The sequence below is a fragment of the Podarcis raffonei genome, chromosome 16 (assembly GCF_027172205.1).
Source record: "Podarcis raffonei isolate rPodRaf1 chromosome 16, rPodRaf1.pri, whole genome shotgun sequence".
Taxonomy (NCBI): domain Eukaryota; kingdom Metazoa; phylum Chordata; class Lepidosauria; order Squamata; family Lacertidae; genus Podarcis; species Podarcis raffonei.
Genome location: NC_070617.1, coordinates 24,826,553 through 24,838,598, shown reverse-complemented (window position 1 = coordinate 24,838,598; position 12,046 = coordinate 24,826,553). Strand labels below are relative to the sequence as shown.

General features: G+C 45.6%; 1 protein-coding gene across 1 annotated transcript in view; it reads left to right on the top strand.

The window, feature by feature from the left end:
* The first annotated feature begins 214 nt into the window (after positions 1-214).
* Positions 215-12,046, top strand: part of POLE (DNA polymerase epsilon, catalytic subunit) — a 57,994-nt gene continuing 46,162 nt past the window's right edge. Inside the window, exons 1-12 of the mRNA XM_053368078.1 lie at positions 215-335; positions 2,055-2,190; positions 3,342-3,422; positions 3,845-3,889; positions 5,490-5,582; positions 6,338-6,492; positions 8,107-8,248; positions 8,444-8,524; positions 9,553-9,660; positions 10,347-10,457; positions 11,148-11,233; positions 11,489-11,608. Of these exons, the coding sequence (XP_053224053.1) occupies positions 250-335; positions 2,055-2,190; positions 3,342-3,422; positions 3,845-3,889; positions 5,490-5,582; positions 6,338-6,492; positions 8,107-8,248; positions 8,444-8,524; positions 9,553-9,660; positions 10,347-10,457; positions 11,148-11,233; positions 11,489-11,608 (1,244 nt within the window). The 5' untranslated portion in view covers positions 215-249. The remainder of the gene's footprint in view (positions 336-2,054; positions 2,191-3,341; positions 3,423-3,844; positions 3,890-5,489; positions 5,583-6,337; positions 6,493-8,106; positions 8,249-8,443; positions 8,525-9,552; positions 9,661-10,346; positions 10,458-11,147; positions 11,234-11,488; positions 11,609-12,046) is intronic.

Below are 12,046 nucleotides of genomic sequence, written 5' to 3'. Positions count from 1 at the left end.
GAGCTAGCCTTGCTTGTGAGGAGACTTTGACAATGAGCGGGAAGGCGGAGCCACCTCTTTCTTTCTTTTCTCCTGAGGGTGGATTCCTCTTCTCCTACTGGCTGCGGGAGGATAGGGGCGGTCCCACTGGCGGAACCATGATTGGCGGCGGCTCTCAGATGACAGCGGATCGCGCGCTTGTTTGCTCGCTCGCGGGAACGGGGAATCTCGCGCGGTTTCTGCGAGCGCGCGAAACTCAGTCTGGCCGGGATGGCGTATTGGAGAGGCGGCGGGCGGCGTCGCCGGTGGGGAACGGAGCCCCCCGCAGAAGGCGGCGAGGGAGAGGCGCCGCCGCGGTGAGGAAAGGGGGCGAAGGGGCCCCCTCTGAACATGTACAGAGTGTCATTTGACAGGGATTGGGGCTTTTATTGGCGGGTGGGGAGCACCTGAGCATGTGCAGAGTGCGTTCGCCGCAAAGTGCAGGGTTGCCCCTGAACTTGTGCAGAGTGCAATTCTCCTGAATCCGTTGGGGAAGGGATTGGCATTTGTGGATCCTCTGAACATGTGCAGAGTACATTCACGGATACCCGGATATCCTCATGGTGTATTTCTTGGGAAAGGGATTGCCATTTGTTTAATAACATGGGAAATAACTGCCCTGAGACCTCCGGGTACAGGGCGGTATATAAATTCAATTAATAATAATAATAATAAAATTCCCCGGAGTGACAGGGGAAACCTAGCCAGATGGGCAGGGTATAAATACAATTTTTATTTTATTTTATTTACACCCCACCCATCTGACTGGGTTTCCCAGCCACTCTGGGCAGCTCCAAACAGAATATTAAAAACACAATAAAACGTCAAACTTTAAAAACTTCCCTAAACAGGGCTGCCTTCAGATGTATTCTAAAAGTCAGATAGTTGTTTATTTCAGATAGTTGACATAGGATGGGAGGGCATTTCACAGGGAGAGCGCCACTACCGAGAAGGCCCTCTGCCTGGTTCCCTGTAACCTCATAATAATAATAATCTGGGTATGTGAACCTGAAAGTGTGTCCCAGATTGCATCTCCTTAACTACTAGAAGGAGCTATAGGCCAGAACCTTTTCCATAGTTTCTCACTCCCATCGATCCCAAGTGGGATCAGACAAGCCCCACTGCACGCTAATTTAATTAATTTCTTTATATTATTATTATATTTCTATAATGCCCTTCATCCAAGGATCCCAGAGTGGTTTACAATATAAAAACACAAAGATGCATAACGTAGTAACAAAACAAGCCAATAAACCCCCACATACAGTTTAAAGGGCCATATATTATTTAGTTACAGATAGGTAGCCATGTTGGTCTGCCATAGTCAAAACAAAAATTTTTTTTCCTTCCAGTAGCACCTTAAAGACCAACTAAGTTAGTTCTTGGTATGAGCTTTCGTGTGCATGCACACTTCTTCAGATACCCACCTTGGTCTCTTGGTTTTTCCTATAGTACCTAGAGCTGAAGTAAACACCAGCCTGTAAAATAAACACACACAAAAGTGTGTACAGAGAACATGTACAGATTGAATTTCCCTCACCCTTGAAATTTTTCGGCTCTTGGTCCTACAACCTGTTTTTTGTTGCCATGGGTGATCAGTTTTTATTTTTCATTAAATGTATTTATTTGAAGCATTTTGTGTCTTGCTTTATCTGAAAAAGCTCAGAACAGCTTGTGAAAATCAGTAATAAGGTAAATTAAGTAAGCGTGAGTAATTCCCATGCCAATTTTACATTATAAAATACAGTTATTTACTTCAGTTGGAGAATAAAGTATTTTTATCTCCAACCACTAGTAAATCTATTTGCTTCTAGTTTCTGGTGTATTCAAACATATTTTTGCAGCCTTTGGGACTAGAAGCCTGTTTTTCCTTTTTTTATTTGAAAGTTGAGTCATGGGGAACCCACTTATGTCCCTGGCTACAACCACTTCGGTAAGCTGTGTAGCAAAAGTTTTTTTTCTTTTCACTGTTCTTAGTGTTTGCTCCAGCTTCCGTTCTATGTGGTGCTGAAGTTTCTTCCCTTCTCTTGCCACAGAGATGATAGCACCTCGTTTTCTGCCCTCAAGCGTTTGGAGCGCACCCAGTGGACTGACAAGATCGATGCACAATTCGGGTTTGAGAGGATGAAAGAACCAGGCGAAAGGACAGGATGGTTGATCAACATGCACCCTGTGGGTCCCGGCACATTTTCCTTTAGCATCTCATGTGTAAAGCTCATACATGATTGTTTTGCTAAAGAGCCTGTGTGCAGCAGCAGCAGCTAGAGTATTGGGCTTGGACCTGAGAAACCAGGGTTCAAATCCCCTCTCGGCTGTTCTGGTGATAAAAGGGGAGAGGGAGAGCTATAGATGCCACCTTGAGTTCCTTGTAAGAAATGAAATAACAATAGCATGCTTAAATTAGTTTATTTCTGTGGTTGCCATGGAGGGAGTTGTGAGAAATTGAGTTTAGAGCAGGCCATTCCAAAGACGGCGTCATTGGAAGGTTCAGTATGGAGAACAAATGTTGTCTGCAGTTGGCTAAGATAGGGACAGAAAATGACCTTTGGTTTTACTGCCCCAGTTGAAAAATCTACTAATAAGGTTCATTGCATAACTATGCTTAGCCCCACTCACTTGTCCTGTCAGGGTGACATCACAGTAATACACTATATGATGCAACAAACCCCAGATTGCCCTTAATGTTACTCAAGAATTTCTCGATGTCAACATAAACTGCCTGGAGCCTTCATTTCACCACACAGGCAGCTTAGTACTCTCACTTTGTATATTAAAGTTTTATACGGCTTATCCGTGGTTACTTTTCCTCCATTCTTTCCAGGCGTGGCCCGCAATTTAAAGCTTCATGTCTGAGTACCCTTTTTCCCCCGCCAGACTTTTCCCCATGAAAACTCGCTCTTTAAAGCTCAATCAGAGCAAATGTTAAATTCACGGAAAACTTGAATTGATGTTTGCTCTGATTGAACTTTAAAGAGTGGGTTTTCACAGGGAAAGTTCAGGGCAAACGAAAACACTTAGACATAGAGCGGAGCAAAAGGTAAGTGTGGAAAAGCTCATGGTTGATGTAACTTCGCTCAAAATGAGTCCTGAAATGATTTAAAGGGACAACAACATGAAATTAAAATGAAAACTTCTTTTTCAAGAAACTGTGATTCCAGGACACAGAATCCTGCTCCAAGGTGAAACATTACTATTATTGGTAATTGCAGATTAGTGCAACTAAGGAGTCGGATAACAATATAGATGTAAAATGAAGAGTCCTATGTTGAGGAAATGGCATTGTCTGTCTGTTTGATTGATCTTGCTGCCTTTGTCTGATTTAGACGGAGGTGTTAGATGAGGATAAACGTTTGGTCAGCGCTGTGGATTACTATTTCATTCAGGAGGACGGAAGCAGGTTTAAGGTGAGACCAACAGAGCAGTGTGAGACAATTAATGGCAGACCACATTAAGAGCCTACTGGAAATTTGAGGAGGGAGCAGGGTGGGGAGGTGGTGGGACATTTTAACATACGCCAAATCAAGCTTCTTGCCTCCCTTTCGATGTGGGAGTCTGCAGAGCAGTGGTTTTCAAACTATGTCCTCATGAGCCCAGAACCCAGAGAGTGATCTAATTTGGCCTATTTATTTAACTTCTATTTGTAAACAAAGCTAAGCTGTCAACAGAGCCTGATGTTGTACTTATAATTCATTGTTGCTACTGAACTTTAAAAATTGAAAATCTTACACAGAAAATTTAAGCGCTGGAAAACTTTTTAGTACATTTCCCTCCCTGCCTTCATAATATATGATTGCGTGGGGCTCACTGTTTTTTGTTTGTTTCCTAGGTGGCACTGCCCTATAGGCCATACTTCTACATTGCAACCCAAAAGGTTAGTATAGACATCCCAGGGACTTGTACCTGAAATTGCAGTCCTTGAATGAACCCTTCCACCATTTGAAATGCTTTAGCTGTAAGCATGCCATACAAGGAAAGAGGAGGGATGAGGCAGGCTAAAAAGCTCTGATTTCATGGCAGCTATGCTTGGTTTGTGATTTAACACTGAAGGGGTTCCTTGGAAATGAAGGGCTCTCAATGAGAAGCTTAGCTGCTGGTGAGCCTCTGAGCCCAATTCAAGGTGTTGATACTAGCATATAAGGCCCTAAATGGGTTGGGACCCAAATACCTAAAAATATCCCAATATCAACAATCTTGTTGGGCAGGTGAGGCCTTGTTGCTGGTGCCATCACCGGGGGCTGCCTAGTTGGCGTTATTGTCAGCTCCACCCTTGAGCCAGTGTCACCAACTGGACTCATCCACTCAGCCCCGACTGGGCTAGGCGAGCTGGGTAGCACTTCCAGAGACCACCTTCTGCACAGGAACAGGTCAAAGTGCTGTGGACTCACAGCTTAGAGTTGTGAGCACTGGATTCACTCCAACAAGAAGACAGTCGTTGCACAGCAGAGTATAGCAGAGCATAAACGACTCGGAGAGCAGCTCTGTAGAATATCTTCTTTATTCTATCTACAACTATAATACACAACTATATACAGAGCTAAATGAGGTCTAAATGAAAATGCTGAACTGCACTGAGTGTCTGCAGCTGCTCTTAGCAGCAACCTTATCTATACACACGATCTCTCTCTAACACTCAGTCTCTCTCTCTCTGACACTGATGTGAGGCTGGAGTGGAATAAGTAGAGAGCAGAAAACGCCCCTCCTCTCTGGAGAATCAGCAGAGAACATCAGCAGATTCTTGGATATGGGAGGGGTGAAATCTCAGTTATCACATGACAGGGCCTTCTCCATTTGAGGAATGCCCTTTCTGCTGAAGTGTGTCTGTCCCCCTTGTTATTGACGTCCAGGAGGAGATTAAAAACATCCATGTCCCCCCACCCCCGCCATTTGATGGCTGAAATGCACTCTTCCTGTCAGCCCTATGATAACTGGCTGAAAGCATGTTTTTAAACCATTAAAAAAAATAAAGAAAGACTATGGATGTGTTTGCTCTTTCATGAGGACTGCTAGGGTATAAATGAAATAAGTAATAATAATCAGCAATGGGTGTCTTCTCTGAAGCTTGCCTAGCACTACTGCAATGTCCAATTGCAGGAGATTGTTGGGCACGTTTTAGTTACATTCTCAGATCAACAGGGAAGCCCAGCAAGGCAAACCTTCCCACTTGATTTGAGTGGACCCCTTCCATTGGCCTAAATTCCTCCACAGTGTACAAGGCTGACCTTTGACACCTGATAGACAGATATAGGATCCCCTCCAGTCTTCTGGCTGTGAATTGTTTTAACTGATTCTGATGCTGTAATTCTGGGACCTTATGGTGAAGGTAGGGTAAAAAAATCCAGCTTATAACAATTGTTTAGACTATACCACGTGGCAACTGTTCCCTGAGGATAGAGCGCGCGAAAATAATTATGATTAGGTGGGGCTTGGGCCTGTGGCCTCTCAGCGTCGCTGATGCCTGGCTGTCTCTTCAGGGTTGTGACCGAGAAGTGTCGTCCTTCCTTTCCAAAAAGTTCCAGGGCAAAATAGCAAAACTGGACACTGTACCCAAAGAGGACTTGGACCTGGTAAGAAATGCCTTTGCTGATATGGCTGTAAATGTTTTAGTTGCCCAAGCATTTAGGAAAGGAGGGGTGAACTGTTGGAGTATACGGAGATGGTGAAACTGATGGGGAAGATCTGAAACCAGGAAGATCTAAGCATTTTCTAAAGACTGGAGTAAATACATAATTTATTGAAAAGACCACTGTAAACAATTAAAATCTTTGGCACTTGTAATGTGGAATTATTTATGATAATTGTGGTTATGTAACAAATGAATAATGGTGAAAGATGCAGCAAATTTAAACTTAAACATGGAACCCATGGAGGGAAAGAAGGAGGTGCAAAGGTTCAAAAGAACCTCGTATTTTAATGTTTGAAACGGTTATGTTCTACGTGTATAAAATTATTTAAAACTCAATAAAAAATTATTGGGGTGGGGAGGAGAGGAGGGGTGAAGGGGTTCAAAAAAGCTGTGGTCTACAGGCTGCCCCTTCCTAAGTGTGACTCCAATATTGTGCTGACATTGTTCAGCACCAGGCAAATACTTTTTTGTTCCCCCCTTTTTTTTCTTTGCTATTTGTACATCACCTTGAGATTTTGTGTGTGTGTAAGGCAATTAATTAATGGTAATCACCCCTCTAGTCTCCAGTTGGTATTATTTTGCTTCATCTTTACTTCCTTCCCCCACCCTCCACTAGTCCACATGCATCTCTTAAATAAATTCTTCTTTAAAGCTTGCCTTCTTTTAATGCTCTCTCTCTCTCTCTTTTCCTTTCAGCCAAATCACTTGGTCGGCCTGAAACGGACCTACCTCAAGCTTTCTTTCAACACGGTGGATGACCTGGTAAAGGTGCGCAAGGAGATCACACCTGCTGTGAAGAAAAACAGGGAACGGGACCAAGCGATGGACACTTACACCGCTATGCTGACCAGGTAGAGGAGCTGCCTTAGGCCCACTGTCATTTCCATTTAGACTGAGTCAAAAAGACCCATTTGAGCCGCCTTGCGGTGATGGAGAACCTCCATACTGTGGACCAGATTGTGCCCGCCAGGTCTCCCCATTTGGCCCGCCGAACCGCAGCCACATGCCATACATCTGAGGTCCTGTATGACATCAGTAATGGAGCGGATAAAGACATGCCTGGTCCAAAAGGAGCTTTGCAGGCACTGCTGATCAGCTGGTCACTGTGGCTTCCAAAGTGCTGTGCCTTTGCTGGCATGGTTTGACTTCAATGCATGGGTAAATGCAGGTTGCCTGACATCATTGTGATGACTTGTGGTAGACAGGTGGGGAAGACAAGGATGTGGCCCACCGGACAGATGCAGTTCCCTGTAAAAAAAATTGATTTTAAATAAAATAAACAAAATACAAACAATTCAAAGTCCAAATATCAAGATTACTCTGAATCTCCTGACTTCCCCCCATCCTTTCCATGCATCCTAATGATAATATTTACAACTGCATATCAATATTTAGAAGAGTTTGGATTTGATATCCTGCTTTATCACTACCCTAAGGTGTCTCAAAGAGACTAACCGTCTCCTTTCCCTTCCTCCCCCACAACAAACACTCTGTGAGGTGAGTGAGGCTGAGAGACTTCAGAGAAGTGTGACTAGCCCAAGGTCACCCAGCAGCTGCATGTGGAGGAGCGGGGACGCGAACCCAGTTCACCAGATTACGAGTCTACCGCTCTTAACCACTACCCCACACTGGCTCTCTGTGAAAAAATTATCCAAATTTTTATCCTCCTAAATTACCCATACTTTCTGTTACTTTACAAGTGTGGTTAAAATCCTGCTAATGTTTTAACCTGTTTACAGTGGTTTTGTCAATTATAAACTTTTCGCATTCCTTATTAAATTTCTTGTCTTCTTGGTTTCTGAGCTTCCCAGTTAATTTTTCCATTTCGGCATAGTCCATCAACTTGGTTTGCCATTCTTCTCTAGTCGGGGTTGTTTCTTCCTTCCATCTCTGGGCTATGGACAGATGCAGTTCCCTCCCCTGCTCTATTGCTTCCTCCTCAGGTGTGTGTGTTTGGACTTGCAAGGGATTATCCTGGTGCAACCCAGACAGGTGATCTGCTGCCCTAGTTACTAGTCCATGAACTGGGAGTGTCCCCAGCAAGCCTCAAACATTTCTTCCAGGCTCTGCCCAGACTCGTTGCTGCCAAGCCAATAGGGCTGCTTTCCACTGATGATCTATCATCCTTTGGCTCTCCTATCAAGCAAGCCACAGAGCTTACGGAGCCAAACATCTGGAGGCTCCATAAAGAAGATTTCTGCATCCAAGCGGGAGACTGGAAGAACCAGATCATGGGCCTTAAATGTGGTCCATGCACATTTCTGAGTGATGGGGAAAGAAGCCCCAGAGAATCAGCTCCTGCACTGCTGCAACTATCAATAGTAGTAATCACCATCATAATTATACTGCTGATATGCCAAAATGGCTTCTAAGCCATTTACAGTTGCAGAACAATACTTCACTTGCCTGTCAATCCTGTGTGCAGGTAGTCCTGATAATGTAAATCAGCTCCTTCTCCTTTGCAGTGCCCTTGCTGGGAACAGCCTGTCCAGCAAGGAAGAGGCTCCCTCCAAGAAGACCGCTGACCAGATGGACAACATAGTGGACATGCGGGAGTACGATGTCCCCTACCACATCCGCCTGTCGATTGATCTGAAGATCCACGTGGTGAGTGGCAACTGGGGGAGACCCGCCTTCTTTCCTACCTTGATTCCCAAACAGCTAGATACAAAAGCATTGTGCCAAAAGTGCTAAAAATGCATTTCCAGATTTGTAATTGTGGCGGGTAGGGGTTGAGCCTTTGCTACTGGCCGTGGAACCTACCTTGGCGTGACTCTCCCGGTCCCTCTCCTCCCATGACAGGCTCACTGGTACAATGTCCGCTACCGAGGCAGCAGCTTCCCTCCTGAAATCACCCGCCGAGACGACCTGGTTGAACGGCCAGTGAGTATTCCTGTGGGGCAGAGCTCCTGTTTCAGCACCTGTGTGTGTGTTTCCTTCACTTGCCAGCTTTGTTTTGGTTTCTTATGCTGCATCTGTCACCCATAGCCAAATGTCTTCAGGATTCCTGGGTGCTGTGTGAGTCTACAGCATGGGTGGGGAACCTGAGGCCTAGGGGCGGAATGAGGCCCTCCCTAGTTTGTCTCTTTTGCCCCTCGGGACTCTCCATGGGCCACACCTCTGGCCCAACCTGCTGTTAGCATTTGGCCCTCAGAAAGTTACCCACAAAGGCATGTGGCCCTCAAGCTGAAAAAAGCTGCCAGTCCCGGGCTCCTCTTCTTTGGCAATCACTCGTAGCTGGGTATGATTGTCTTCCATAAACATGGTTTTAGCAGTGAGTCCATAAGTGACTGTGGAGGCCAGTTCTGGATCCACACATCTTTCCACAGTGGGGAGGGACATAGGTTTCCGGGCAGGTCGGCTTATACTTGAGTATATATGGTGGTTGCTTTGGAAGACGATAATCGGGCATCCGCACAACATGACCAGTCCAACGAAGTTGATGTTGAAGAATCATTGCTTCGGCACTGGTGATCTTTGCTTCTTCCAGTACACTGGCATTAGTTCGCCTGTCTTCCCAAGTGACGTGTAAAAATTTCCAGAGACACCGTCAATGGAATCTTTCGAGGAGTTGGAGATGGCGTTGATAAGTGGTCCAGGATCTACAGCATCCTAAAGCCTATGGGCCCAAATGTCTCTAGCGCCTCTAGTGTGGGCCAGGCACACTTGCAGGAAGTGGATTTTGCAGATCAAGGATGGAGAACCTGTGGCCTTCCAGCTGCTTATTGGACTACAACTCCCATTATCCCTCTTGGCCATGCTAGCTAAGGATGATGGAAGCTGGAGTCCAACAAGATCCGGAGGACCAGAGGTTCCTGCATCCCTCTTGTTGATGAAGAGATGTTATTGATGTATTGCCCTGAGTGGAGCCCAGCATCTGGTAGTGACTTGGAAATTCCAATTCTTCCTAGGATCCTGTCGTCCTGGCCTTTGACATTGAGACCACCAAACTCCCTTTAAAGTTTCCTGATGCAGAAACGGACCAGATCATGATGATCTCCTACATGATTGATGGCCAGGTAAATCAGGGCAGCTGCCTCCATGGCTAGTGAGGTTGCAGAACAAGCCAGAATAAATGCCCCCCTTAAGCCATAGAAATGGAAGAGTATGGCACGGCAGGCGGCCCTGAACCTCTGGCTCCCAATTGAAGCATAGAACAGGAGGTGGATTGTGTAGGTGTTTGTGGTGGGGTGGAGAGAGAGTCTTCCCCGGGATTTGTTTTCATAGTCAGGATTTCCTACTCAGTAACATCTTAGTGGGGATGTGGGTGGCGCTGTGGATTAAACCACAGAGCCTAGAACTTGCCGATCAGAAGGTCGGTGGTTCGAATCCCCATGACGGGGTGAGCTCCTGTTGCTCAGTCCCTGCTCCTGCCAACCTAGCAGCTCGAAAGCACATCAAAGTGCAAGTAGATAAATAGGTACCACTCTGGCGGGAAGGTAAACAGCGTTTCCGTGCGCTGCTCTGGTTCTCCAGAAGCGGCTTAGTCCTGCTGGCCACATGACCCGGAAGCTGTACGCCGGCTCCTTCAGCCAATAAAGCGAGATGAGTGCCGCAATCCCAGAGTCAGCCACGACTGGACCTAATGGTCAGGGGCCCCTTTACCTTTACCTTTAACATCTTAGTGAGAACTGATAAGGTAACGTCGGTTTACTCTTTGTTGCTTCAGTTAAGCAAAATTCCCCTTTCGCTTCTTTCTGCCCAGGGTTACTTGATCACAAACAGAGAGATCGTTTCAGAGGATATTGAAGATTTTGAGTTTACTCCCAAACCGGAGTATGAGGGGCCTTTCTGTGTCTTTAATGAACCAGATGAGGTAGGTAGGCTTGATTCTGAAGGCCAGTTTCCCCTTAAAACCACAATACAGTGAAATCGCGGAATTCCATTGGAGTCGGAGGGTTTTGGCCACATGTTGCAGGTCCCGTTTGTTACCTTTAGCGACATGAGTGTGTTCTGCATAGCCTTCGTTTTGCTTGTAAGCCTGAAGGCAAAGACTATCTTGTTTTGTGTGTAAACCACTCAGGGAGCCCTTTTCTTCTTCTTTTGGCAGAAGAGCAGGATACACAAATGCTGTAAATAAATATAGAAAAGGGTTCTATATGTACTGCTCCCTGTTCTCCCCATCCCATTATTTTACCCTCTCCGATCACCAAACTACATAATTTGGAAATTTGAACAAACCACCATGCAGATAAATGCACCTTTCCCAATGGTTGCAGAATGTGAGAGGTGGTGTTTGGTGGACACACATGGTACCTTTGGTTCCCAGGCAGAAAAGCTGGTCATAAGAAGAACCTAGCAGGAGAGGGGATTATTGGTTTGTTGTTGTTCATATTTTTACTAGGTATTTTGTGATTTTTATATTGTAATTTATGTTGTGAACTGCCCTATGAGCTACAGATGAAGGGAAGTATGCGCATCTAATTAACAACAACAACAAGCATCTGGACCATTGACAATAAATGACCTTTTAAATTTGTTTTCCCTCCTCTTGTTTTAAAATCAGGCCCACCTCATCCAGAGGTGGTTTGAACATGTTCAGGAGACCAAGCCAACCATCATGGTGACATACAACGGAGACTTCTTTGACTGGTGAGAATTGAGCGAACTCGGTTCTTGAGCCTTGTGGGTGTCCAGCTTTTTAAATGTTTAAAAATTATATTGGGTTTATTTTCATTTTAATGGGAAAACCATGCTTTACCTTCTGGGGAACCGAGCTGGCCAGCAAAATTGCCTGCTAACCTGCCCTCCCCCTGCAATGACCAGCTGCAGGAAGTTTTCGTTGCAGTGCCTAAATAGCGAGATCTGTAGAAGCTCCCTGGCTTATATTGCTTTATCTGTGTCCAGGCCCTTTGTGGAAACCAGAGCAGCAGCTCACGGGCTGAATATGCAGCAGGAGATCGGATTCCAAAAGGACAGCCAGGGGGAATACAAAGCTCCTTCGTGCATCCACATGGATTGTCTCAGGTACATGATGCTCAGCCCCTCTTGCCAATCTCTTTCTTGGGGCTTAGTCTGATGGAGGTGGGAAAGGGCCCAGCCTTCATGGCACATCCAGAGAAAACAATTTGTATTTGGCACCTCGCTGCACCATGCTTTTGACTGTTGCCCCATCCGCACTCTATATTTAAAGTGATGTCGTGCCACTTCGAAGAACCTTTGCCTTCTTCGAAGAACCTCCGCCAAAGAATCCTGGGGAAAGCAATTTGCTAAGAGTGCCGCTCTTCTCCTTTTGGGGTCATCCATTTGTCACTCAGAAACGTGGACGTGTAGCTCCTGACAGAGTCAGGAAGGATGGCAACACTGTACATGCCTCTTTTCCGCTGTCCGGCAGTTAATATCGCATGACCGTCCCTCATTTCTGATTAACATGCACACAGAAGCAAAGGATGCTTCATTTCTACA